Source organism: Mya arenaria, chromosome 6, assembly GCF_026914265.1.
Source record: "Mya arenaria isolate MELC-2E11 chromosome 6, ASM2691426v1".
NCBI lineage: Eukaryota > Metazoa > Mollusca > Bivalvia > Myida > Myidae > Mya > Mya arenaria.
The window spans coordinates 31047024-31071880 of record NC_069127.1 but is presented as its reverse complement, the minus strand read 5'-3'; the positions used below and the strand labels follow the sequence as shown (position 1 = coordinate 31071880).

The 24857-nt window shown below is 34.1% G+C and overlaps 1 protein-coding gene across 2 annotated transcripts; it reads left to right on the top strand.

Annotated features, from left to right (window-relative positions):
* The first annotated feature begins 41 nt into the window (after positions 1–41).
* LOC128238128 (armadillo repeat-containing protein 2-like) lies at positions 42–24453 on the top strand. 2 transcript variants are annotated; one of them, XM_052953701.1, is made up of 20 exons: positions 42–204; positions 2339–2617; positions 5323–5392; positions 6642–6671; positions 7992–8154; positions 8311–8467; positions 8889–9004; positions 9716–9811; positions 12741–12916; positions 13484–13586; positions 14260–14432; positions 14912–15108; positions 15691–15790; positions 16131–16271; positions 16956–17127; positions 17494–17616; positions 18056–18172; positions 19019–19151; positions 19756–19916; positions 20328–24453. In XM_052953701.1, the coding sequence occupies exons 2-20, from the start codon at positions 2403–2405 to the stop codon at positions 20477–20479; spliced, it is 2595 nt and encodes an 864-aa protein (XP_052809661.1). In that variant the 5' UTR covers positions 42–204; positions 2339–2402; the 3' UTR covers positions 20480–24453. The 2 variants fall into 2 exon arrangements, with proteins under 2 accessions (XP_052809661.1, XP_052809662.1); XM_052953702.1 differs by lacking the exon at positions 6642–6671.
* The last annotated feature ends 404 nt before the right edge of the window (positions 24454–24857 follow it).

Here is a 24857-nt window from a genome sequence, read left to right as displayed (position 1 = left end):
GGACTTTGTGCATGCGCAGTTGAGTAGTTAGCATTCTTGATTTGACAGGACAACATAATATCAATCAGCGTTTGTAATAGGTTTTCTTATGCCAGCGAGGACAGATCGACGTGATGTAGCTTCCCAAAGAAATAAGACAGATTTGTGATAGTGTGTTGTCAAAAAAGTTCGTCCTTTCTTTGAAGTTTTCCAGTTGATGTAAAGGTAAAAATTTAACCGATTCGTACACAAATGTTTCGTACCACGCTTGATGTTAGTAACCATAGAAAAAAATGTAAATGAGTACATACGCCTAAATTCGAGACTATTGATCATAGCAGTCTTTAAGAATTGAAGTAGTTTATCCAGGAATAACATGTTAAGATTGTGAAGTCTGCATGATTTCACTTATTACACTAAATTTATAAGGAGTGACCATTTTAGTCATGATAATTATGGCATATCTGACACATAATAAGCATTTAACAAATTGCATTTATTTAGTTAACAGCACATTGGAAAAGATACAAAGCATTATAGTGCAGCTAATAGCAATAGTTGTTGTTTTCAATATATATGATATCTTGGTACACCAACCATGTGTTTTTTTTCAAAATACTCAATGCCTTTGCGGTAGAGATTGTGTCATTGCAGTAAATCGAGAGGATATGTTCCGCAGTAGCGAACGTAGTGGTGTGCTTATCAGTGCATTTATCTGCTGCTACCATGTATGACTTCCAAAACATGCATGTTGCATATCGCCACTGTGGCTTAACGCGATATGCAGGTATTTTAACAAGTACGATTAGTACAATTTATAGATGATTGTAAATTGTACTGTGCTTGCGGAAGGGCTTTAATCTAATTGCGAGGGTAAACAATCTCATTATCCCCCGAACTTGATACTTAGGTCACTTGAATATTGAGTTAAAGCATTTTTGGAAATAGTTAATTCATACAAAATTATACCTGCGAAAGAGCTTTCACGCCTTAGGAAGAGTTTGCACCTGTAGCTCTGTTCATTTTTCACATGTCTTTGTTATAAAGGCAGAGATAATTGTACATTTTTGTAATTTGTCAAAACTAATAAATAAAAATTGAATTTTGTTTTCATAAGTTATCATTTCCATGACTGCGCAAAATGTTTGTGCCGTTTTGCCTTCCTTCAGGGATCTAACTAAGTTTTGAGAACGAACCAAGTGATTTGTAGATTAAAGGTCGAGTTCATACTAGTTTGATAAAACTGACTAGAACTATATCTATAGGACGGGAACAAAGAAATACTTTTAATAGCCTTCAGAAAATTGCCAGCTACATTCAATACCATTAATTAAGTTATTAACATTTTGCAACGCCACGAATAGACTTGACGAGGTGGAACGCTGTAAAAATTATAAAAATGAACACTGGGCATTATGCGTATATCGCAGAGTTTAGTGAAAATTAGATTAATAAGATAGCGTTTGGGTAAGGAAAAATCGTGGCGATAAGCAAAATCGGCAAAATATGTGTGGTTGGTAGTGCACGTGGTAGTACACACAGTCATTCCACAAATTATACCACATAATTTTACATCATACCTGTATGTAAACAGAATCTTAATCAGTATTTCCGATTTTATTCAGCTGGATAGTGTTTTTCACTTAAAAATATTTCCTAAAATGTACAAAACCAACTGCGTAAGGATTATAGTTAAATGTGACTTATAATGCAAAAGCCTACTCAGAACTATTCAAAAGCTTGATTTAGGCGGTGGGACAAGCAAAATGGATGTTGTATTATTTTAAAGTTATTGGCAGGCTTAAGTCCAGTGGTCGAAATAAAAAATGTTTTGCTGAGGTCACTACCGAATGGGTTCTGCCTGTTAGAAGGTCTGAGACCAATCAAGTAGATGTCCACGTACCTTATAGTATCGCAACATTGTAAATAGGTCTTTATGTGTCACTTAATAAAATGCCTTGCTAAAATTGACCAAAATGGCATATACTTGTCCCCCCCCCCCCCTGCGTTGAGACTGTTCATTCTTAGTTTTAAGTAAGCATGTGCCCACATACACCAAACATCTGTGTGCTCATTGTGATTTCACTTTTATTGCATTATTGCACAGTTGGAAAAAAGAAACTAGTAAAAATTGTTGTTGTTTTTCTGCTGAAAAATGTCAGAAATGGGCATCAAGATCATATGATGTTTTAACCAAGTGGAATGGACACAATATGTGCACTATGATTTAATCAGGTGAAGTGGTAAACATTTTCAGTAGCTGGCCCAGGAAGTGGGTAGTTTACACAATATAATGTTGACCACTTATAATCTTATACAGGAAATTAACAGACAAAATTCACAATTCTTCTACTTACAGGTTTTACGCATCAATGTTATAAAAGCAAATCAAGCAACTAGCACTGCGGTAGAGTTCTAAAAAGATGGATCCCACACCCCCAAGAAAACCTAAAGAAAATCGACCATTTTATGCCCCGCCAGAAGACAAGCCAAGTGCTGTACAGATCATTAATGAGGCTCGTTCTTCACTCAAGGAACTTAAAACCAAACGACCTTTCACCCCTCGGGAAGACAGAAGAACGTTATTTGGGCCTCGTCCTGTTAATACCGCAGATAATAGACCTCCCAGTGCTTTCAGGTAACTTTTATTTATTTAAATGTAATGCCCATTGCCCCAGTTTGAGCCTGTTACTTAAAACCCGGGCCACAGTACTTCCGTACCGAACACTCATTGATTTTGATGTTTTTAAGTGTTAAAAGTTTTATTTAAATGTTTAAGGCAGACATCTTGAAAACTGTTGGTCATGACAGGTTTGTTTTGACTTGATCCGACTAAATTTATGATGCCATCATGGGGTTGGTCCTTCTGACTGACAGTTTTCACATGCAGATGTAAAAAATAAAGAAGGTTTAATCCTACCTGTAGATGTAAAATAAGCAACAAAGGCTTTGGAAATGCAAGTTTTCAAACATAATTTGTCAGACTTGCAAATTTTACTTTCAGACTGAAAATTTTAGAGACTGTCAGTCCAAATGCCTGACACTTTTTCTAAACTATCGCGATGTCTGTTTATGGTCTTGAATGTGAATTGAATTGTCACAAAGTGCAGTTATTCACAAAAAAAACATAATTAAAGTTTTTAAAAGCAGTTTCAAAGCTGATAATTAATTGTCTGCTGTTCATATGCTGAACATAAGTGGGTAAACCCAATTAAATTGTTTTTTATTTGTATTTATTAATGTGAAATTCATATTTAAAATCAATACATACACATTTATAACAGACATAAATTTAACTACTTACTAAATAATGCATTTATGAAAAATTTACTGATAACAAGAGTGTAACCATGTATTTAATAGCTGAATACGCACAAATATCAAATGACTGGTGAATGCTACAATATTAACAGTGATTAACTATTGAGGTAGAAAAAGAGACAGTTTGCACCTTTCATTCAAATTTAACACGGAATCCTTCGTAAGAACCATTGTTTTCGAATTTATTCATCCATTTTGGTAAATTAAAACAATTGTATTAATTGCGGTATAACTCATTCGTGACTAAAAGAGAGTGCATCTTTAATGTTTATACTTGTATATGTTTGCTATTAATATGTTGCATTTTATTGCAGTACAATGATACATAAAAGGCCATATTTTGCAGTGCTTGGTGCTGTGGTACGGGTTTTAGTCATAGCCCCATTTCACATTAAAAATGTTATTTTGATACTTGAACTCTCACATGTAGTCGTACTTTCATTTATTGGAAGAAGCAAACACTCCATGATTATTTGTATATATAATGTATTTAAAACTAAAGGCAAGCGCTAGCCTTGAGCACACATTCAGTTAGAGTGGGTGTGTACAAATATTGCACTTACATAATTCAGAGACCCACCTTAATAGAGATGATTAGTGCTTTAATAAAAAATCGGACTTTATTTGCTTACGATAATCGAATCAAATCGGACTGGGCATTTTGTTTTACAGTATCATGCATGCAGGCAATAATCGAAAGTTCATAAATATCATTTGGGAATACATTCTTTATACATTATAAGAACCATCACAGTCATTGAAATTAGACTTTGATGAACAAGCCCAAAGTCTTACACTATTGCTTGGCATCAAATTTTTGAGCAAGCCCTGCTATATAAAATTCAGAATTTGAGCAAGCCCGGAAGACATTTTATCAGTGCAGGGCTTGCGGGCTTGTGTAATCTCTACCACTGCTATCATGATCATTTAAATGATTTAACATGGTGTTAATAAGTGGGATACATAATAACTAGTCCTGCATTTTGGAACAGTTAGTAAATTTCCATAAACTTGTACTGTTTTGAATAACTTGAACGAATGAACGTACCAACAAAACACATACATTGTTATTGCATATATGTTGCAAAGGATACACACTGGATAAAGAATATGTAAGTTACCACATTACGTAATTACCAGAAGTAACATTAGCAACATCAATTTTGGACAACTGCTATTGATGTTGCGACATTACATTGTAAGCGACAAATAATAAATAATTTTATTGTACTTGATAATCGTTCCATTACTAGAGATAATCATGGCACTTTTAGGGTATGAGTGGTTCTTGATATTATCATGTGATTTTTTGGTGCCTGATAACCCATATTAGACAAGAACTATTTGAAAGGGTTAAACTTATAAGTAGAGAAAAAATATGTAAAAAATATACTGATAAATGCATTACAAACAAGTTTTTTTTTGGCTTGAAAGATTGCGAAATAGGTAATTTCAAGTCCATTTTCTGTTATCTAAAAATAAGAGCTGCAATAGAATTACATAGATGATAATTTTTGTAAATAAGAAATTAAACTTTTTTTCAAATATAACATAGGTTTATTGCAGATAAAGGCCTCCAGCCCAAAATGCAATTTTCAATACAAATTTAATAGGATATTGTACATAAAACAAATTAAACAATTTTATACAATCGTAAACTTGTGTTAAATCTTGTATGATTATAAAACTCTTATATTTTATACTTTAAAAATATCAAACAAGTTGAAATTGAGAATTCATTTTCAAACTATCTTATTATCTCATGAAAAAGATATCTTACCTTCTTATTTTTCTGTTTCTGTATTAATTGTATTCAGCTACTCCAAGTTGAATTAAAAACTGATTAACTGAAAAAGTTCTCAAAGTTACAAATATTATCATTTCCCAGTCACAGTCTACTGTGGAACTCAGTAAAACTGTGTATGCTTTTGCAAAATAATCAATGTATGATGGTTGAAACGATATTCTATTGTTCAATATAATTATGATGTACATTGTAGTTATTTATCTGATTATTTTCAGTCTTGACTCGAGGCATTTTGACCCAGACTCCCGGCCAGTTTCTGGCACCAGGCTCAGTCCCCTAGATCATGTGAGTACAGTTACCATCATCAGATAGAGCGCAGTGAGATTTTATCAACATTCTATTATCCCTGGGGCTTTATTCAATAAACACCTCAGATTTCACTTAATTTTGAAATTAGAATCCAAGTGTTTTGATTGGACTGTAAAAATACCCGGTAACTGGCCAATGGACTGAATGGAATCACTCAGAGGCGTGTCTGAGGTCAAGGATAAGATTGATTTTGAATACAGCCCCTGGGCATCCATTTATTATCAATTATCACATTATTACTATCAAATTGTCATTTTTTTAACAGTTACATGTATTGAAAAATTGATTTACATGAACAATTTCTAAATATATATATGCAAAATAATATATAAGAAGTAGACACCCATAAGCCTGAATTCATAAACATATGACACAACCCAGATTTTTAAACAAGCGTAGAGCTTAGTATTACAGCTTGAAGGCATGGGCTTTTCAATTAAGTTTTAATTAATTTTAAAAGAAAAACTATCATTGAAATAATCATTTTGTTAAGTTAACAAAATTGTGAATTAGTTATTAAATCTAGATTAATTTCTATTGTGTTAAAATCTTGTGTTATTATCTGAAGCAAAATGTATTTTTCCCCTAGAAATTATGGCATTTTTACATGTATTCAAATACATGCAAATGCACCAAATTTATATGGCTTGTCATTGGAGAGATTTGTAAACCATGTATGGCATGACATACATGTTTGTTGTCAGCAGTCAATTGTATGAAACTGGTTCCTTTGGTTTGGTTGAAGTAAGCCAAAATGTTTATTGATTGGTCAACATTTATCCATTAATGACTTTTGACTCTATCAGTTTGCTTTTACATTGCATGTGCAAACTTTTATGCCAAAAGTTGTGGAAAACTTTTCCAGTTTTTAGCTACAGAATTCTAGTCATTAATACATTTATTTTGTTTAAGTAATGGTTAAAGATTGTTTGTATTAACTTACAAAAGTAAATGGTTTGATGCGACCCAGTCACATAACCATTCATTTTGTGTAAGTACATGTTCTAAAACCTTTTTTAGTGGTCTACATTTTATTGTGTAAACTACCAACTTACTAGGCCACCCACTGTTTATATTTTCCGCTTTATCTGATTAAAAGTTAAATAATGACTGACTGCAGATTTACTGAAATATTTGACACTTAAACATTTAAATGTTCTGCAATGAAATATAATTAAGATAAGAAAGGAAACAATGGGGGTATCATTGATTTTTGAATTTTCAGAAGCCATCAATTTCCACTGTAGAGGAAGATGTAAGCTTGCAATGTGTTGTTAATCTCTAGTTCTATGTTACACTATCCTTGGCTTGCTAATCTATATGTTATAGTTCTCACAAGATTTCACCAGTGTCGTAACATGTAAGTGAAGAAAAGAAAAAAAATATAAATTATTATTTGTTTTTAGCTCGAAAATAGTCAGGTTCTTACAATAGCCTTGTTGTTGGTGTCATAGTTATCATTGTAGTGCAAAAAAAACCATAAACTCTGGCCATAATTTAAAAACCATTTAATACAGGTATTTAAACTTAGTACATTTTGTTACCAACGACAATATGCGCAGCAAGGCCCATAACTCTGGCTTTCATAATTATTTAGTTTTGCCCCTTGTATGGCTGAAAAAAAACAACAAATGAGTTTTTAGCCAATGGAATTTATTGCATGAAACAACTACATGTATAAACAGTCAGACATATGCATGAAAACTGGTGCTCTGAGTGCTCAGATTTTCTTTTATGTCTTCAGGTGGTGACTTTATTTTTCCTTTAAAATAAAACTAGCCTAGTAGAATGTATCATGTTTCCTTGGTTAATGCCTTAATCATGTTCTTCTTGGTTACATTTGTAGCTAAACTTTATGATGTTTTGTTGGACGTTATTCATGTTTTTGTGCAGAATTAAAATATCTAACTTTCAGAGCATCTTCTATCTGTTTTGTTGTTGTTAAGGTGATAACATATAGGCTCTCAGAAAGAGTGGAGAATAGTGGTTTGGGTAATTCTGTAGAGCTTTTACTTTGCATGTCTGGGAACACAATGCCCTGAGCTTTTAGTACAGTCTGTATTTAAGTATGATTTATAGCTGTTTGAATGTTTGACATATTGTAGAACAAGATTTTTTTAATAAAAAGAAAATGTTAATCCAAATATACGACATGAAAATTGACTCAAATGTGTAATACATATAGAACATAAATTGTATGATCTTACTTCATGCGGAAAAAAATGCTTTGAATAAATTCTAGATACTTGAGTGATTAAGATTTTTACCATGGTGGATCAAGCTTCAAATATAGTTTGTAAAGCATAATATTATTTTGGTTTTCAATATTATGAATAAAGATACTTTTTTTGATCTGCAGTATACAATTATTGTTCTGTTAAGAAACACATAATGATCATATTGCTTACATTGCTCTTCTATGGTATATATACCTTTAAGGTTTGTTTGGAAAATGCAAAATAACATGAACAAGTCTTATTTAAGTGCTTAAGTATACCAAACTGCTCGCAAACAGATGGCAAATACTCGAAAATATATATGTTATAATATGTTAATGCTTTGCATTGTCCTCCAGGTTGCCAGACTGCCAACAGAGAGCGAGGTTGAGAGTTTATTACTGCCGCCCAAGCCGCCCACAGACTCTGGCAAGCCTAGTAAGACACGAGCCCGGGCACGCTATGCTAACAGTGGGGATAACTCCTCCGCAGACAGGGTCAGGAGCTCTGGCTCTGAGACAGGTTGGCAATTCTTAAATGTATAGAGTGCTTGTGATTTGAATTTATATGTAAATGATTATGATAATTTGATATAAAATTACTTATAAACCATTACTGGAAGAACACTAAATGCTTGGTCATGCTTTTGTTTTACCAGTCATAAATGGTTATATACAGATATACAGTCCAGCCAGCTGAGCCCAGAGTATGAGGGTGTGGGTGCCCTAGAGGACGGGAGTCTCATCTACCCCACAGAAGAGAGAGGGGAGGGGGATGGGAAGGAAGCCCCACCTCATCGGGCCCCCAGTGTCACTGCCAACACTCCCTTACCTAGGTAACAGAAGGATCCCCAGATTGAGTTCTCCTTTTTGATAGAGTACAGAAAGTTTGATAATGATAAATTTTGTTTATCTTTATTTTTAGTTTACCTGTTTTCTTGAAGTCTGTTAAATATTTTGTTTATCTTTATTTTTAGTTTACCTGTTTTCTTGAAGTCTTTTAAGTATTTTGTTTATCTTTATTTTTAGTTTACCTGTTTTCTTGAAGTCTTAAGTATTGTCATGGCCTTGATTTCATTGTCATGCAAAAACTTAGTCATAGCTAAATCAATAACCATTGAAGATATTCCCATGAAACTTAGAACGCATGTTACCAATAATGTGCAAAATTGTAGCATAACTTTGGCTGTAATGGTTGTGGAGTTATGCCTCATTTGATCATTTTACAAACTCAAACTGTTGCATGTTTGTATTTAGTCAAAGGGCTGATGGAGAGGAGCGCCTTGGCAGTGGGGGTGTACGGAGGTCAGAGATTGAGGAAAGAGTCAGTAGTGGGGGCACACACAGGGGCTCCAGTGCAGGCTCTAGGGGAGGTAATTGTCTATTTCGTACAATCCTTTGCATTTTAATTGTTACCGGGTATATATCATAGCACCAAAATCTTTGTATGGTTTCCCTGCAAACACTTGAAACCTTGGCCATAAATAAAAAACTGTCCAATATTTTCACATGGAATTTATGTTATCATTTATTTACACAATATTTGTAACAAAGCCGATAAATCTGACTTCAATTATTGTCAAGCTATGCACATTGATTGACTCACAATAGAGAACAACTGTTTGTATACTGCAGTGATTAAATGTCTTCTGACAACTGCTTTACAGTGTATTGATTTTCGAATCCACTGTACTACTATATTCTTTTAAAGATGCACTATTACTCCCAAATAAGATTTACCACAATTAAAACAATTGTCTTTATTTACCAAAAAGGATGATTAATTGTCAAAAACAATGGTTCTTATGAAGGATTTTTAACAGAAAGGTGCAGAAAACATGGTATTTCTACCTTATGACACGATAGAAGATCACAGTACCACAGTAAATCTTTTATCGTTCACCAATCATTTAATATGTTTGCGTTTTTAACTATTGAATACACGGTTACGATCTTGTTATCAGTAATTAATATTTTCCAGAAATGCATTATTTAGTAAGTAGTTAAACATCACTCAATATTTATGTTTGTTATACATGTGTATGTATTATTTTGAATAAGAGTGTCACTTTAAATGTTTTCAGGCAGTGCAGGAAAGCGGGATGATGAAAGGGAGGAGCAGGATTTCTACATGAATCACATAGCCCCCATGTTGGACCTAATGGCAGAGTATAGTCAGAGTATGTACACTTAAGACCTACATTGCATATTACTGGTTATTCTCAAGTAGCCTGTTAGATTTCACTCATTTTAGCCGAATTGTTGCTATGAAACCATTCTGTTTTTAGCTATACTGGCCAAAGGCCAGAAGAGCTTATGCGATGGTAATGTGTACGTAGTATATGCATCCGTGCGTCTGTAAACAATTGCTTGTGAACACGATACAGTCTTCAGTTTTGATTGTATCTCGATGAAACTTGTACAGTATCTAGATATCCATTAGAGCTGGGTTCCTTTCGAAAACCAGCCAGATCTGCCCATGCATGCCTAGATTATGGCCCTTGATAGTATAAAAAAATGCTATTGTGTAAACAAATGCTATTGTGTAAACAATTGGTTGTGAACATGATACAGTCTTCAGTTTTGATTGTATTTCGATGAAACTTGTACAGTATCTAGATATTCATTAGAGCTCGATTCCTTTCGAAAACCAGCCAGATCCGCCCATGAATGCCTAGATTATGGGCCATGAAAGTTTTAAAGAAATGCTTTCTATATTTAGCCAGGTCTGCATGAGCAAATTCTATTTTTAGCCAAGTTTACATGTACATGTACCGTAAATGACTGGGTATAAGACGATAGGGGGTATTAGACGCAGGGAAAAAAATCTGTGAAAAATCCGAGAAAAAAACTTTTAATCTATGTTTTTGGTTAAAAGACGCATAGAAAAAATGTCAAAATCGTCCGGCATTTTCAGCCACCATGTTTGTTGACAGTGACAAAAAAATTTTTTTTCGTGAAAATGGCGATGGTTATCTTTAAAACCATACTGTCGAGAATGAAAAGTTATGTTAAGCAAAAAATATTTTGACAGTGCCCAACTTTGCTTTTTTATATGTAAGTTTGATTATTGTTTAATTCAATTTATTATTCAAAATAATATTGAATACCGTAATTCACAAGAGTTCGGACACCATAAATTAATTATTTTTTTCGCTCTCCGAATACATAGAAAATTATCATTTTTACATTTTATTTACATGTTTGTTTAACCTGCCTTTTTTCTTCATGTTTGCTTTTTACCACTTATTAATTTATCCGTAGTAATCAATGGTCATAAACTTAATTATTACGCCTATAAGTGTAAATCCTTCATGAAGTTAATTAAAACACCATTTTATACATGCACTGAACTGAATAAACACATTCTATCGGCTTCAGATCAAAGATTCACACTGTGTGACGTCACATAACTTACAGTTATGCCCACGAGGATCTCGTGGAGAGCATGGACATTGCTATGCAGGATTAATGTATAACTGTACGATTATTGCTTCATATAGTCTATAAGTGTGGTACAAGTTTGAAAGCTTATTGGCAGATCGTTTTACAAACATGCCATGTCGATGTTTTCTTAATCCCTTGATTGCCCTTGTTGTTTGTTTAATCCTCAAATAAATATATCACACTTCCTTTTCAACAGGCAATACATCGTTTAGGATGGGTAGTAACTAATTAAATTGTCACAGTGGTGTATACGGTTAGGAAATCTAGCCAGGCAGTGTAAAGATAAAAATCAATATTCTTCGTCTGTGAAACTTGGTAACTATGAAAGTTATGATTGATGTCCTTTGGGTGTCCGAAAATTAGGTACGCAAAATAAATTATTTTGGGAAATAATTATGGGTGTCCAAATATAAAATATTTTTGTTGAAATTATAAACGTCTTACGATATACCGTATCCCGATCTTCAACTGCCGTTTTAACCCGTATATATTCGATCAATATGACGCGAGTAACATCCCTTTCTACATAAATCTAAACAAACTCTCGGCTTGAAATTGACATCAGAAAAAAAGTTCAAAAAAATGTTACTGGGTATTATACGCAGGCATTTTTTTGCATCAAAATCTGAGGGAAAAAAGTGCGTCTAATACCCAGTCATTTACGGTACATGTAAATTCAAGTCTAGAGTTAAGGGAGACAATTTGCAAGTCTAGGATTTTGAGAGACAATTTGCTTTTTGCTTCTGCAGTTGATTTTGTGAATTACTCTGCCTTGTTCTTGTTGAAAGCCCAAAGGCCATTTTTTAGCTTCAAGTTCTGTAGTTTGCGCATTCATCTTAACAAAATTGGTTGTGAATGTTTAAGTTATGCACCTGGTGTCATTACTGGCCACACCCAGGGTTCACAGGTTTGGTAAACATGAATCTGAAAAGGTTTGAACATTTGTGTGTTCGTGCATCCATCTCAGCACAACTGATTGTGAATGTTTGTTCAAATTGATCAATGTTGGTCTAGGATGCCCTTGACTTTGACCTTTTGACCAACTTTTTTTTAACTTTTAAAACTACAGAAATTTTTACTATGAGTACAGTTTTGAAAGCTTTTTTTTTTGTCAGATGACTTTTACTTGGCACATATTAAAATAGTTCATGCAACTAATCTGCTTACAATACTTTCTGGGCTCAGATGTTGAACGTGCTACGTTTTCAGGTAACCCAAACACAAAACACAAACTATATGTCTGTTGCCTTTTACCCATACATACATGCTCTTGATTGATATGACCACAAAAGCCATGCCAGTAGAGCATAGGCCCTTTTGGGCCTCTTGTTTAGCTTTACTGGCGCGGTGTCCATCGTCTGTGGGTCTGTCCGTTAACAATTGCTTGTGAACATATTAAAATCTTCAGTTTTGACCTACATGAGAAAAGGGAGACACAGAGTTGTGTATTATTGTAGTGTTACCTTTCCTTTTGATACAAATAAGCAGGAAAACTTATCATTCACTGATTGCTTCCCTTTGAATGTGGGTTGAGTATTTTGTTTTCTACTGTGTACATGCTTTGGATAAAAAAGTCATGCCATTAGAGCCCTCATGGGCCTCTTGCTTAAAATAATCCACATGTTTCAATATTATTACATCTCTGTGTCTGCTTGTTCCCAGGTAAAGATGCGGAGAAGCTTATCTCACTATCTGAGGAACTGTACCAGCTGTTACTGAAGAACGGCCTCCTGGTAAAGACTTACAAGCAGCGGTCGCGGATCCTCAAGGCCATCTTTAAAATGCTGGACTTGGAAGAACCGAAACTACTTCTCCAACTTGCCAGGCTTATTCTTGCTGTATGTATCACATGAAGAGCTGAGTCACTTGTTAAAAGATGTTAAGTCTTTGAGTTTGGAAAACCTTCTTGCCTGCCCAAACAGCTAGTAAAAAATTAGTGAACTTAGAAAAAAAGTTGCCAAAATTACTCTAGACAAAGAACAAAAAGTGTAAAAAAAAGTTTTCAGGTTTGTAAAAGCAGGAAGACTTTTGTGATGTCAGAATCAAAATTACCAATGATCCTAAGTCCGAGTACAGACCCAGACTGAAGCTGGACATCTTGAGTGTATTGTAAATTTAAAAGAGTAGTGCTGGTATGATATTGTGTGATACATGCTTTTAAATAAAACATTAATGAGAATTCCTCCTGTTTGAAGCGAAAATACCTTAGATTTCTAAACTAAAGCTTTTCAAGAAACAATCCACAAATATGGCATGAGATATTGCCACATTTTTTAAACCCATTAAAAAAGCCCCTGGGATAATGTCAAAATTGCCTGGTGATGTCATCAGAAGTGTATGCATGTACATGATTCTGTTTATGATCAATATCATAATACGGTAAATACCTATTATTGTGTTTTCAGTTCCGAGTGGGTGGTAACAACCTGCTAAATGTGTGCAAACTTGTGTTCAAAGTGAGCAGGAACGAGAAAAATGATCCTGCCTTCCTCGATGGCAATATTCTAGGTAATGGCTCAATTATGTCAAAATATGTGTGAATATTTCCTTGCACAGTTATATTTCCTTCAAGAAATGGCTGAATAAATGTTACTTAAGGCTTATAACAAAATACAATAGATCTATACAATAACATAACATGATATTTTGATTTTTACTTTGCATAAGTTGTGAATATGTTTTTGAACAAATTAATGATCCATAACAAAAAAATGAATTATAATAAAAATGACGCAATGACTTGTTCTTCAAAAAAAGTAATGTTTTGCACATCTGCTTATGCTTTAGCTCAGTTAAATGCACTATTTTTTAATTTTCTTTATTTTCATGTCAAAAGTAGTTTTTCAAATAGATAAGTAAAATACATGATGATGCAAATATATGATGATGCATGACCCATTGTTTGTTATGGATTGTTTTTATAAGGTACATAATGTACATGGACAATTCTAAGGTTTATATAATTATGATATAAAATTAAGTATACAAACTGATTTTCCCGAATTACTTCTCTGAAGAGCCAAATTTGGCGTGAATTTGACTTTGAAGAAAATGTCATAAGCCTAATACCATAGATAAGACACAGGCATTTTTTTCTTGGGAGTTTTAGGGGAAAAAAGTGTGTTCTATACACAGAAATTTAGGGCATTATTACATATTCATTCTAATCTGTCCATTTCAGATTTACTATTAGAGACGATGATCAGTGTTGATGTTGTGTCGACACACGAGGCCCTGATTTACTGTGTTGGGTCCATGAAATTCCTCACAGGAAACGCCACTATAGCTAAACAGCTGGTGGGAAAACAGTGCATAGAAAAACTCTCAACTTTGCTGGATAATATCATTAAATTGGTGAGTTAAACTCTTTTTCCCCCAAATTTATCGACAGCTGTACATCGATTTAGAAACAAAAAATTATCTTTATAATGATGATATCTTTTAATTAGCCAAGTAATTTCAGATAGTCTAAGCCTTATCAGTTATAACAAAAATCAATAGAATTTGTAGCTAGAATTTGTAGCTGTTCAAAATTTCAAAGGCATTTAGGAATACATGGACCGAGTAACGCCATTTTCAGAAATGCTGAAAATCATGAAGAAAATGTTTTATGCATCAAGACAATTTTAACAATATTTTTTTTTAGCAAATATGAAAAATGGGTTAAAGACTGGTACATATTAGCACATAGCTGTATTCACAATCTATCTAAAGTAAAAATGGGAACAGAAAAACAGCCAAAATCATTGTTAATTGAGCAATTGTCAGACCAGGCAAAAAAATAATATAAAATATTTGTATTCATTGTTGTCATAAATATCGAATGATTGCAGTCCCAGGAGAGTGGGGCAAACACTGAACAGCTCGGCAACATCCTCGTCCAGCTGACTGCAGCACTGCGCAATCTTGCCGACGCCAGCTCAAGTCGCGACCGCATACTCGGATGTCGTCTACTGGAGAGTCTCACTGCGGCATCTGATAGCTACTCTGGCGACGCTGAGATTGTGCTTAATGTCTCAAGAATATTCAGGTACTGATCTTAAGTGCTGACACAAAAAAATCAACATTTAGGAAGTTGTCTTTATAATACTATAGCCATTTTTATCAACTTGCTTAAGGTCAAGAATTTTAGTTTAAATAAAACAATTATAAAATTTTCCCAATTATTTCGTAGTTAGAAAAGAGAAATACTATTTATATATCAAACATGTACTTTGCTCGTTTTGTATAATATGTTTTTGTACTTACTGTAAATAAAGAAAAATGTGCAAAAAAATGTTTCAGTTAATTTCAGTTAAATATGAAGCGAGTATTTCGAACTAAATTGAAAGGTATTACGCCCGTATATTCCTGTTTTCAGCAAGGTGACCCTGCACACAAACTGTTGTCTGGCATTGTCTGGTTACAGCCTCTCATACAAAGTGTTCATAAAAAATTATGTATATGTGTTCTCATCTCTCATATTAATCCTTATTTTCCCATGTTTCCAGCAAGGTGACCCTGCACACAGACTGTTGTCTGGTGCTATCCGGTTACAGTCGCTCATATAAAGTGTTCATATGTACATATGTTCTCATCTCTTATATTAATCCTTATATTCCCATGTTTCCAGCAAGGTGACCCTGCACACAGACTGTTGTCTGGCGCTTTCTGGTTACAGCCTCTCATACAAAGTGTTCCTACATCTTCTCAAAAAACACCTCAAACGACAGGTATGCCCATTTATATTTTTTTTATTGAAGAAAAAATTCTTTTAACTCCTGCATTGTTTTCTTGATTATTTGTAACATGTTTCAAGAATGATGTTAACAAACCTAGATATTTTTGAGTTATCTGAGTTTTGAAGAAAAAAAAGGCTATGTATTAAGAAAGCCTTGGGTGCCGTCATCATGGTGCAAACTGACTTTGGCCTTAACTCAAAAACTGTTAAAAATTGCTCTTTTAAATTGTTGAAAAACTTCATGATTGTGTTTTATCTTAGGCATAAGGAGTTGTTCGTTGCAAATGCAAGGTTAGAGAAATCTTAAAACTTTTTTTATTTATTGTGTCTAGGATATAGTTGTGCGAGTATGTTTCATCCTTGGCAACATGACAGCAAAGAACGACGAAGCCCGAGTCTGCCTGTACCAGGAATCAAAGTCATTAGAAATTGTACTCTCAGTATTGAAGTCATACTTGGAAGCAGACTATAAGGTTTGCTATGTGTGTTTTTAGCTCCCCACTCATTCAGTATCAATCCAATAATGACTTTAAACCAATCAAATCATTTAAATGAGTCGACTAGCCAAATAGTCAAGTTATCTAAGTTGATACCATTGGCTGCAGCAGCACTTTTCCTGCTCAAGCAACCTTCCTACCATCTCCTTAAAGGGGCTAGACACGAGATGGTCCAAAAATGGGCAAATACAGTATTTCCTTAAAATTTGAATTGTCAGCTAGTAAGTGCAACAATCATGTTGCTGTCTCTACATCTGTGTTTCCCTGTTTAAATCAAACCTCTTAATGAGTACAGATAAATATACAGACACTATTTTTAAACTTACTTGGATTTACATGGTCACCGTTAACAACCTTGTAATTTTCGAATTGGAAAAATGTACAAAAAATGCGAAAGATGCATGTGTTGTAAGAGATGTGATACATCAGAAAGGAATATTCAATGCGTTGTACACAACAATGTCATATTTATGTAAGTTTTTGACAATTTTCTTTTTTCTTACAATTGTATCATCTGGTTGTCTAGCCCCTTTAAAAAACCAAACATAGTGAACAGAACAAAACACAAAATTAGAAAAGTCTAAAACAATGTTTTTATAAAAATATACAATTATTATCAACAAACCATGTATATACCACACCGTTATATTGTTGTTTCAGTCGCACAGTAAGCCAGAGCGTAAGTCCGGTGGCAGTAAGGACGAAATCAGCAAGACAGAGGACGTGCTGGTCAAGGTCGTACGCGTTATAGCAAATATCTCCATCAACGAAACTGTCGGCCCTCAGGTCGCATCTAGCAAGGCCTGCGTGGAACTATTGATACGAATACTTGGTGAGCGTTAGGAGTCGTATTGACAGTGTTTGATCTTCAAATGTTTTGGTCAATAATTAAGAATGTGTTAAAGCTTATATCTCAATCAATAAAACTCTTGGAACTTTGATCAAATTTAGTATTTTTCGCATCATATTTCACAAAATTGATACCTTTTTTATGACTACTTAAATAGGTTGAATAAAATCAATAACTTTTGTAACCAATAATAGTATAAAAGTTAACGTGAATTCCTTAAAATAAATTTTACTTCAGCATTTAAAGGGAAGAGTCATACTTCTTGGCATTGGGAATTGAACTCATGCTATCAGCTATAAAAGTGGCCAAAATAAATACCTGTAAGTGTTACTTTTCCCTATACTCCAGACTACAAGGACGTTGAGACAAGTGAGGAGCTAGTTTTAAACACAGTGGCCTGTATCAACAACCTGTCATACTTCAGTGACAAATCCAGCGCCATCACACACCATCAGATCAGGCTATGTGACTGTAAGTTACTTGGCTATAACTTAGTTTATCTTTCAATGATTCTAAAGAAAGTTTCATTAACATCATATGCTAGGTCACTCAAATTGGTATGATGTTGCACAATAGTGTGGGGGAAATTGGGGTACCAAGATACAACTCACTTTTCCGGCTTGCTGAACTCATACCAAACTCCCATGCCCAGGTTGGGCTGCATCCGCTGTGCTTACATGCTAGCAATGTTAAAGAGCCGCATGCCCTTGAACATAACCTTAAGACATACAACTGCTTGTGGAGAAAACTTCCTAGTTTAAGAGGATGTTTAAAATATATACTTCATCTTATCTGTATGAAGTCTACAAGTGCCTGATATGCATCTGGAAGTCCCCTCCTAAAAACATACAGCAAATCATACCCTTTTATGTTTTTCTGATACAGGCCTATATATCTGATCACATTGCAGGCTTAATGAAGCTGATCTTAGCAGAGAACATGATGAAGTCAATAGTGGAGGTGTCACGAGTGTTTGGTAATCTGACCAGGCAGAAACAGGTCCGAGACTACCTTCACAAAGAGAAAGGTATAACATCTTAGGTGGGGGAATTGGGGGATAGGGGTGTCTAGGTATCACAAGGGACTTCATACACAAGGGGAAAGGTTACACATTTTGGGGGGTGAGGATTTGGGAGATAGGGTAAGGGAATGGGGTGGGGGTGTTGGCTGGAAGTCTAACAAGTGTTTATTGACACAGGGGCCATATTCAATAACCAACTTAGATTGAACTTAAGTTTAAGATTAGAATCTAAGAGTTTTGATTGGCCTGTATATTTAGCTGACCAATAGGCTGAATAGAATCACAGAGACATGTCTTAAGAATAAGGATAAGATCAATATTGAATACTGGCAGCCAAGCTGAAACAGGTTCCAGTCTAACTGCACAAAGAGAAAGGGACTATTTTTAAAAGTAGGTTGAAGTGTCAAGGGTAATTGGTCACTAGGCAGAAACAGGTTCAAGACTACGTCCACAAGGAGAAAGGTAACACATTTGGGGGTGAGGGTTTGGGAGGTTGAGGGATTATGGTCAAGGGGGTTGAAGGCTTCTGGCTGGCAGTCTCCCACATGCATGTTAAATCTGATCGGGCAGAAACAGTTCCACAAAAATAAAGATTAAGTACCTTCAAGACTGGATATTTGGGAAGCTGTCAAGAGTATTTTTCAGAAACAATGTTTCAGTGTACCAACACAAGGAAAAAGACATGAGAAGGGTTCACAATTAATGAAACAGCTCTATACACCAAAGACCAACTGATATGTTGCTGATATTAAAATGCAATACCTGATATCTCAATCATCATTATCTCTTTTTTTGAAATATCTAAACAGTCTTATATCATAATTATACGGAATGGGATGTTTGTTTTTTCAGTGGATGTGTTGTTATGCACGCTACTGGACTCCGGAGACAAGGAGGTGGTGTACATTGCCTGTGGGGTGCTTATCAACTTCATGGTGGATGAGGAAAAACGCACCATGCTCAAGAAAGAAAAGGGCATCAGCAAGTAAGGGCATGGATACATTTGCAGGGATGCTTTAATCAGGACTAATCCTGTAATCAGGATTGGGAGCTTTCATTTTCAAACTTCACTACAGTAGTAATGTTTGTTTTGCTCTGTACGTTTGCTTTAAAAATGTGTAAGAAGTACATTGAAATGGATATAAAGGCTTTGGAAAGAATTTTTATACGGGTCTAAGTATTTTTATAGCAGTCTAAGACCCGTGACCATACTTTCATTCTAAACCACTTAAGCTGAAGTTCAATTTTCAGGATTTTCAGAATAGAAAGCTTTGTTCCTTTATCATCCCTGTCATTTGATAAATTAATTTTGATAGATTACTTAAGTATCAGTCATCAAAAAATAGTTTAGGTCAACAAGTAAGAATTCTTCCATTGCTTCAAGGGCTTAATCAAATTGTAGAATCCAGCATTGTAAAATTCCAATTTTGCGCAAGTCAAGCATACAAGTTTAAGTGGCCATTCAGAGCTACAATAATACATATATTAAAAAGTAAGTGCACTACAGCAGCAATGTCACAAGCACTAAAGCCTGCTTCCAAAAAGTGGCACAAATATAAAGTAATATTTCAAAAAATTGATTATTCTAGATTGGTAGAGGTGTTGCGTGACTGTGGACGTGGAGACTGGGAGCTGGCGGGCATGGTCTGTCAGACCCTGTGGAACTACAGTGGCAAGATTACCAGCACCAATGCCTGCTTCGGTGAGACAGAGTCACAGGAGCTGTCAGAGATACTTATTGACTTTCTAGGTAGGTGTTGGAGGGAGGGGAATGAGGTTACATTAGTCTTATTTGTAGATCTCTTTGAAATAGTATGCTTCAGTTTTAAAGAGTTCAACTTTAAACTCACTGGTAACTGCTGTGAACATCTCAAGTCATAAAACTGTGTGTTTTGTTTGTAGTGTGCGTTTGTATCTCTTGTTTAGTGTCATTTTGTTCAGAAACACTGCAAATTTTGTTGTTATAATAACTGGGGTGGGAGTTGTCCAGGCCTTTTAAAATCATGTATGTCTGAAACTGCCTGCTTTTATTCCCCTATAAGCCTTCTTCTCCTCTCCTGGGGCAAATTATTGGTGCATTTTGTATTTGGTATTTATAACATGCCTGCTAAGTTGTGATCAAACGAACTATTTGTGTATTTCCATGTTGGTATATTTGCAGACAAGGAGAGTGCTTTTGACCCTGGTTTTGAGCAGATGGATCCAGAGTTCCAGGACTATATCCTCGACACCTGGGAAAGTCAGTTCTGCCCCGTTGCTGACCAGCTGCTACAGCGGATAGAGACACATAACTCCGACTTCGAACCTCTATAGGATATCCCATTGGTCATCTTTAATCCTCCAGAGGTTAATGATCTCCACAATATGTTGCCCGCATAATCTTGCTATGCAGGGATGGGATTTACTGCAGGCTATCTGTTGTAGCACTCAACATTGGAAGTTTTAAAGGTTTTGGCATGCAACATTCCAGAGAGAAGGCTTTGCAGAAAGTTTTATGCAAGAACTACAGGAGTTTGTTTGTTTAAAAATGCGAAACTGTTAAAGCTCGGGACACTAATATCTTCATAGCACTCTGTTTTCATTGGCTGTGGTGAATATTTATTGCTTGAAATGAAAGTGACAGTCCATTGGATTATTCAAAGAATGAAGACAGTGTACAGACAGCAACTTTCAAGATTTTGAGTTTGGGATGTTTATGCCTGAGTAGTAATAGGCAGAAATGGTCTATTTTAGGCTCAATTTAGCAGATACATTCTTATCTCCCATGTCAGAGGTTTCTTATTTATGGATTGACATTTCCGGTGACATGTTTTTGTAACTCATCTATGAAATTAGTGGGAATGGGACCAAATATTTTGAATACTGCTGGAAAATGTTTTTTTTAAAAGCTTCAGAAAAATAAACCATATTTTGGAAATAACAGTTAGATATTAATGAAATAAGTGGGGAAAAAGTGTTTTATTTACATGAACATGATTTCCTTGTTACATATCATTTATGGTTGTTTGTATCTCACATTGACTCCGTCCATATTGTTTTCGTTACAGTACAAGTTGAAGTGACCACCCTGTTTTCAGGATTTATTATTTGATGTTTGTTGCTATTAGGATTTTTGATGTCTGTTGTTACTAGTATTTTATTTGCAAAGTTTATTGCTCTTGAAGAAGAAAAAATAGAGTTTTCTCCATAGCACTGGTGTTGTCCTTGTCATTAGCATGCATAAATGTCAGCCATTTAACATATTCCCATGAAACTTTGCCCACATGTTACAAGTGACAATTTGTAGTTGTAAATCAAAGTCCGTAACTCTTGATTTCATAATTATTGAGTTTTGCCCCTTGATTGACTGGAGAGAAAAAAAGAGGCAAGTGTTGGCACTGCTTGCGATGCTTTTGTGTTCTAGTGGAGTTCTAAGACATTGGGCCGATTGTTCAGAACATTGTTAAAGTTAACAGCATCGTTGTTAACTTTAAAACGTGTAATATTTGAATATGTGCTAACATGTTTAAACATAAACCTGTACAGCTAAAACATTGTCCCAAATCTCGAAAGGAACACAGCAGAGTATACACTGTAACATACATGTAAGTGTATCAGAGCAATAAAGATATGAAAGTTAACGGCAAAAATGTTAACTTTAACAACATTATGAACAATCAGCTCACTGTATGTATTTCTAGATGTCAACTTGGGACTTAATAAATTATTCATTTAATTATTTAATTGTATATTCTTTTCGTTTCATATTTAATTAAGCTAACCGAAAAATAGTAATGTATAGTAGTGGTTGCTTTTAATGCAAATAGTTCCAATGCTCATTGTGTGGTTATAACATTTGGTAACCTTGACCATGATCATGAATTGCCATTCTATATTTGCTTATTTCTGAAGCTTTCTGTGACACCTTGTCAAAAAGTGGCATTAATATTTATTATGCAGTATTTGTTTGCTATATGATATTCAAATACCATTGCAAATTACATGTATGTTTAGCATATACAATATGGTGAAGAGTCAGTATACATGTATGTACTTGTTATACATTATGAATCTGTGGCTATAATTATAACAAACAGATGGTTGTTTGGTATTGTTTAAAGCTGCGCTCTCACAGACTGACAGTTTTGACATACATGTATTTTAAAAACAAATCCCCCAAATCAGCAGATTTTGACTTCAATGCCTTCATTAAGTCATATAAGAAAACTTACAACAGATCTTATCTCAATTGTTTGGAAAAAAGCTTAGAAAATTCATTTATCTGAGAGCGTTAATCATCAATTTTCGAACGTAAGTATGAAAAACTGCGATCTGATCTTTTGTCAGCAGTCTTGTTACATTGGTTTCAAAACATTTACGCAAAAATTTGCTAATTTCTAGACAAAAAATTAACAGGTTGTCACAACGGTAAATCTATGAGAGTGCAACCTTAAATAACAATGTACCAATATATGTGTAAGGTTTATTAAAGCTATGAGTAGTACTACACATCCTCAAGAGAGAGTTCAAAATGCCTGTAGAAATATAAACATGGCTTCCATACATGAGTACATCATGTAGCAATACCTTGATTATCTATGATAGAGTAGAAGATACCATTTTCAGTGAAATAGAACATTATTGAAATTTCTCTAAAATGACATTGTATAAATTACCATGTTCATTTGTTTGTATGGAATTTCTCCCCAAATGACCATTATATAAATTACCATGTTTGTATGAAATTACTCCCCAATAAGGGTTATAGAAATTACCTCGTTTGTATGGAATTTCTGCCCAATAACGGTCATTTAAATTACCATGTTGTATAGAATTTCTCTCAATTAAGTAACAGTTATATAAATTGCCACATACCTTTGTTTGTATGGAGTTTCTCCAAAATGAAAGTTATATAAATTGTCTTGTTCATTTGCTTATATTGACATCTCCATTAATTTTAATGTGGCATTTAAGCATTGCATTCAGTTCATTTTCTAGATAAAAAAATGACATGTTTACTTCATTTACATATTAATTATACTGTTATTTAAGGATTGGTTACATTTTTAATTGGCATTAATGCTTCTTGGTCATTTGCTTGCTCGCCCAACTGCATTCATACAGCATAAATGCGATCAATACAGAGAATATTATATAAGTAGTCATACAAAACAAATTTTATTAAATTAGTTTTTAAAATGTTTAGTTAACAGGTTAAATTAATGACGATGTTTGCCTCGTCATTTATGATTATTTTTTTATCTTGTGGAGTTTTCCTTTTGTCGTGGAGTTTTCCTTTTGTCTTTAATCTTGGAATCATTTAATACTTTTATGTTGGGAAAAATTAACATGTCATCTTGTGCAATATTGAAGTATCAACATCTTCCAAATATTTCTAAGCATAAGTTTTGGTAGGAATACATTAATTGATTAGTGTTTTGTATGTTGTTTCTTGATACATGTAATATATCTTTGAGATCAAGGATTAAAGACTTGCTCTCAAATATTTTAACTTTTAATTTAATTTGTTTGAGTTGGTCTATTTCTCAAACAAGCAAGAAAAATTACTGGGCTAAATTCGGTAATTGTTGAAAACTGAATTGAATAGATAAATAAGCTGAATAAATTGTCAGTTTTATGTAAAATAATAAAAAGCATCCATCTTTAAGTTACGATTACAATCTGCGAGAATATAATGTCAAAATATGTGCTGACTCAGCATTCGTTTTCTACCATTGTAGCTTTTTTTTTGTCACAAGCAGTATTATTAAATTTGGGATTGATTTGTTACATAAATTATTGTTCAAAATTAGTTTATGTCTGATAGAATTGCAGTATTTTTCAATGTGAGGAACATTTAAATTGATAACTGAGCACTTGGCCCTTGTTGAATTTTTATCAGGTGAATTGGTTGATTCAAACTGAGGCTGGGTCAGTTTACAAAATATAATATAATTTAACAAAATAATGTTCTGTTAAAGACAATATAATAACATAGTCAGATGAAGCATTCTATGGTGGCAGATTGGTTATCAATTGTTTTCACATTAGCTTGACGCTAAACATGTTTAACTGCACATTTGTTTATGCTTTTCATTTACAAACACATATATTGTGTTTATTGTCTGTTGCTATGAATCAATGTTACATTATGCATTAATCTGTTTTCACCTCACGTCAAGGGTCTTATAATTTCAATTATGTAAACGTGTGATGTTCTGTTGTTATATTGCTATTTATTTATTATTGGTTGTTTTATAAATCTATTATTGTACAATTATGTTTTTGATGAACTGCCGTTTAATAAATTTGAAAAAGAAATAGTGATTATGTTTTACATTTTAAATGAAAAATGTACTGTATAATTTGAAAATTTAATTTTCACTGATGTGGGCTTCGTTTTCAGAAATGCCCCACTGTGTTTTCTACTAACTGTAATATGCTTCGTCAACGTTTGAAACGATATATGGATACTGCCTTTTTAACCCACATGATCACAACATGCTCTTGGTGAGCTTTTGTGACCCGCGTGTGTCCACACAACAAGACTGTTATCCTTTTTTTTATCAGATTCCTTCAAACAAAGCAGTTTCACAAAGAGGCAACCAAAAGTAAAAAAGAAAACAATTATTGGCAAAAACTGCAAGGTCCAGAGGTTCTATATTTGTAATAAAGCATTGTCCATTGGTCCTTTTGTGAAGCAACAGCAATG

Bases quoted from the DNA above. Each gene is read 5' to 3' on its own strand.
- LOC128238128 (XM_052953701.1), top strand. From the start codon at position 2,403: ATGGATCCCACACCCCCAAGAAAACCTAAAGAAAATCGACCATTTTAT. The intron at 15,791-16,130 runs GTATGCCCATTT...TATTGTGTCTAG, and splicing joins AAAAACACCTCAAACGACAG to GATATAGTTGTGCGAGTATG. The intron at 18,173-19,018 runs GTATAACATCTT...TTGTTTTTTCAG, and splicing joins CTACCTTCACAAAGAGAAAG to TGGATGTGTTGTTATGCACG.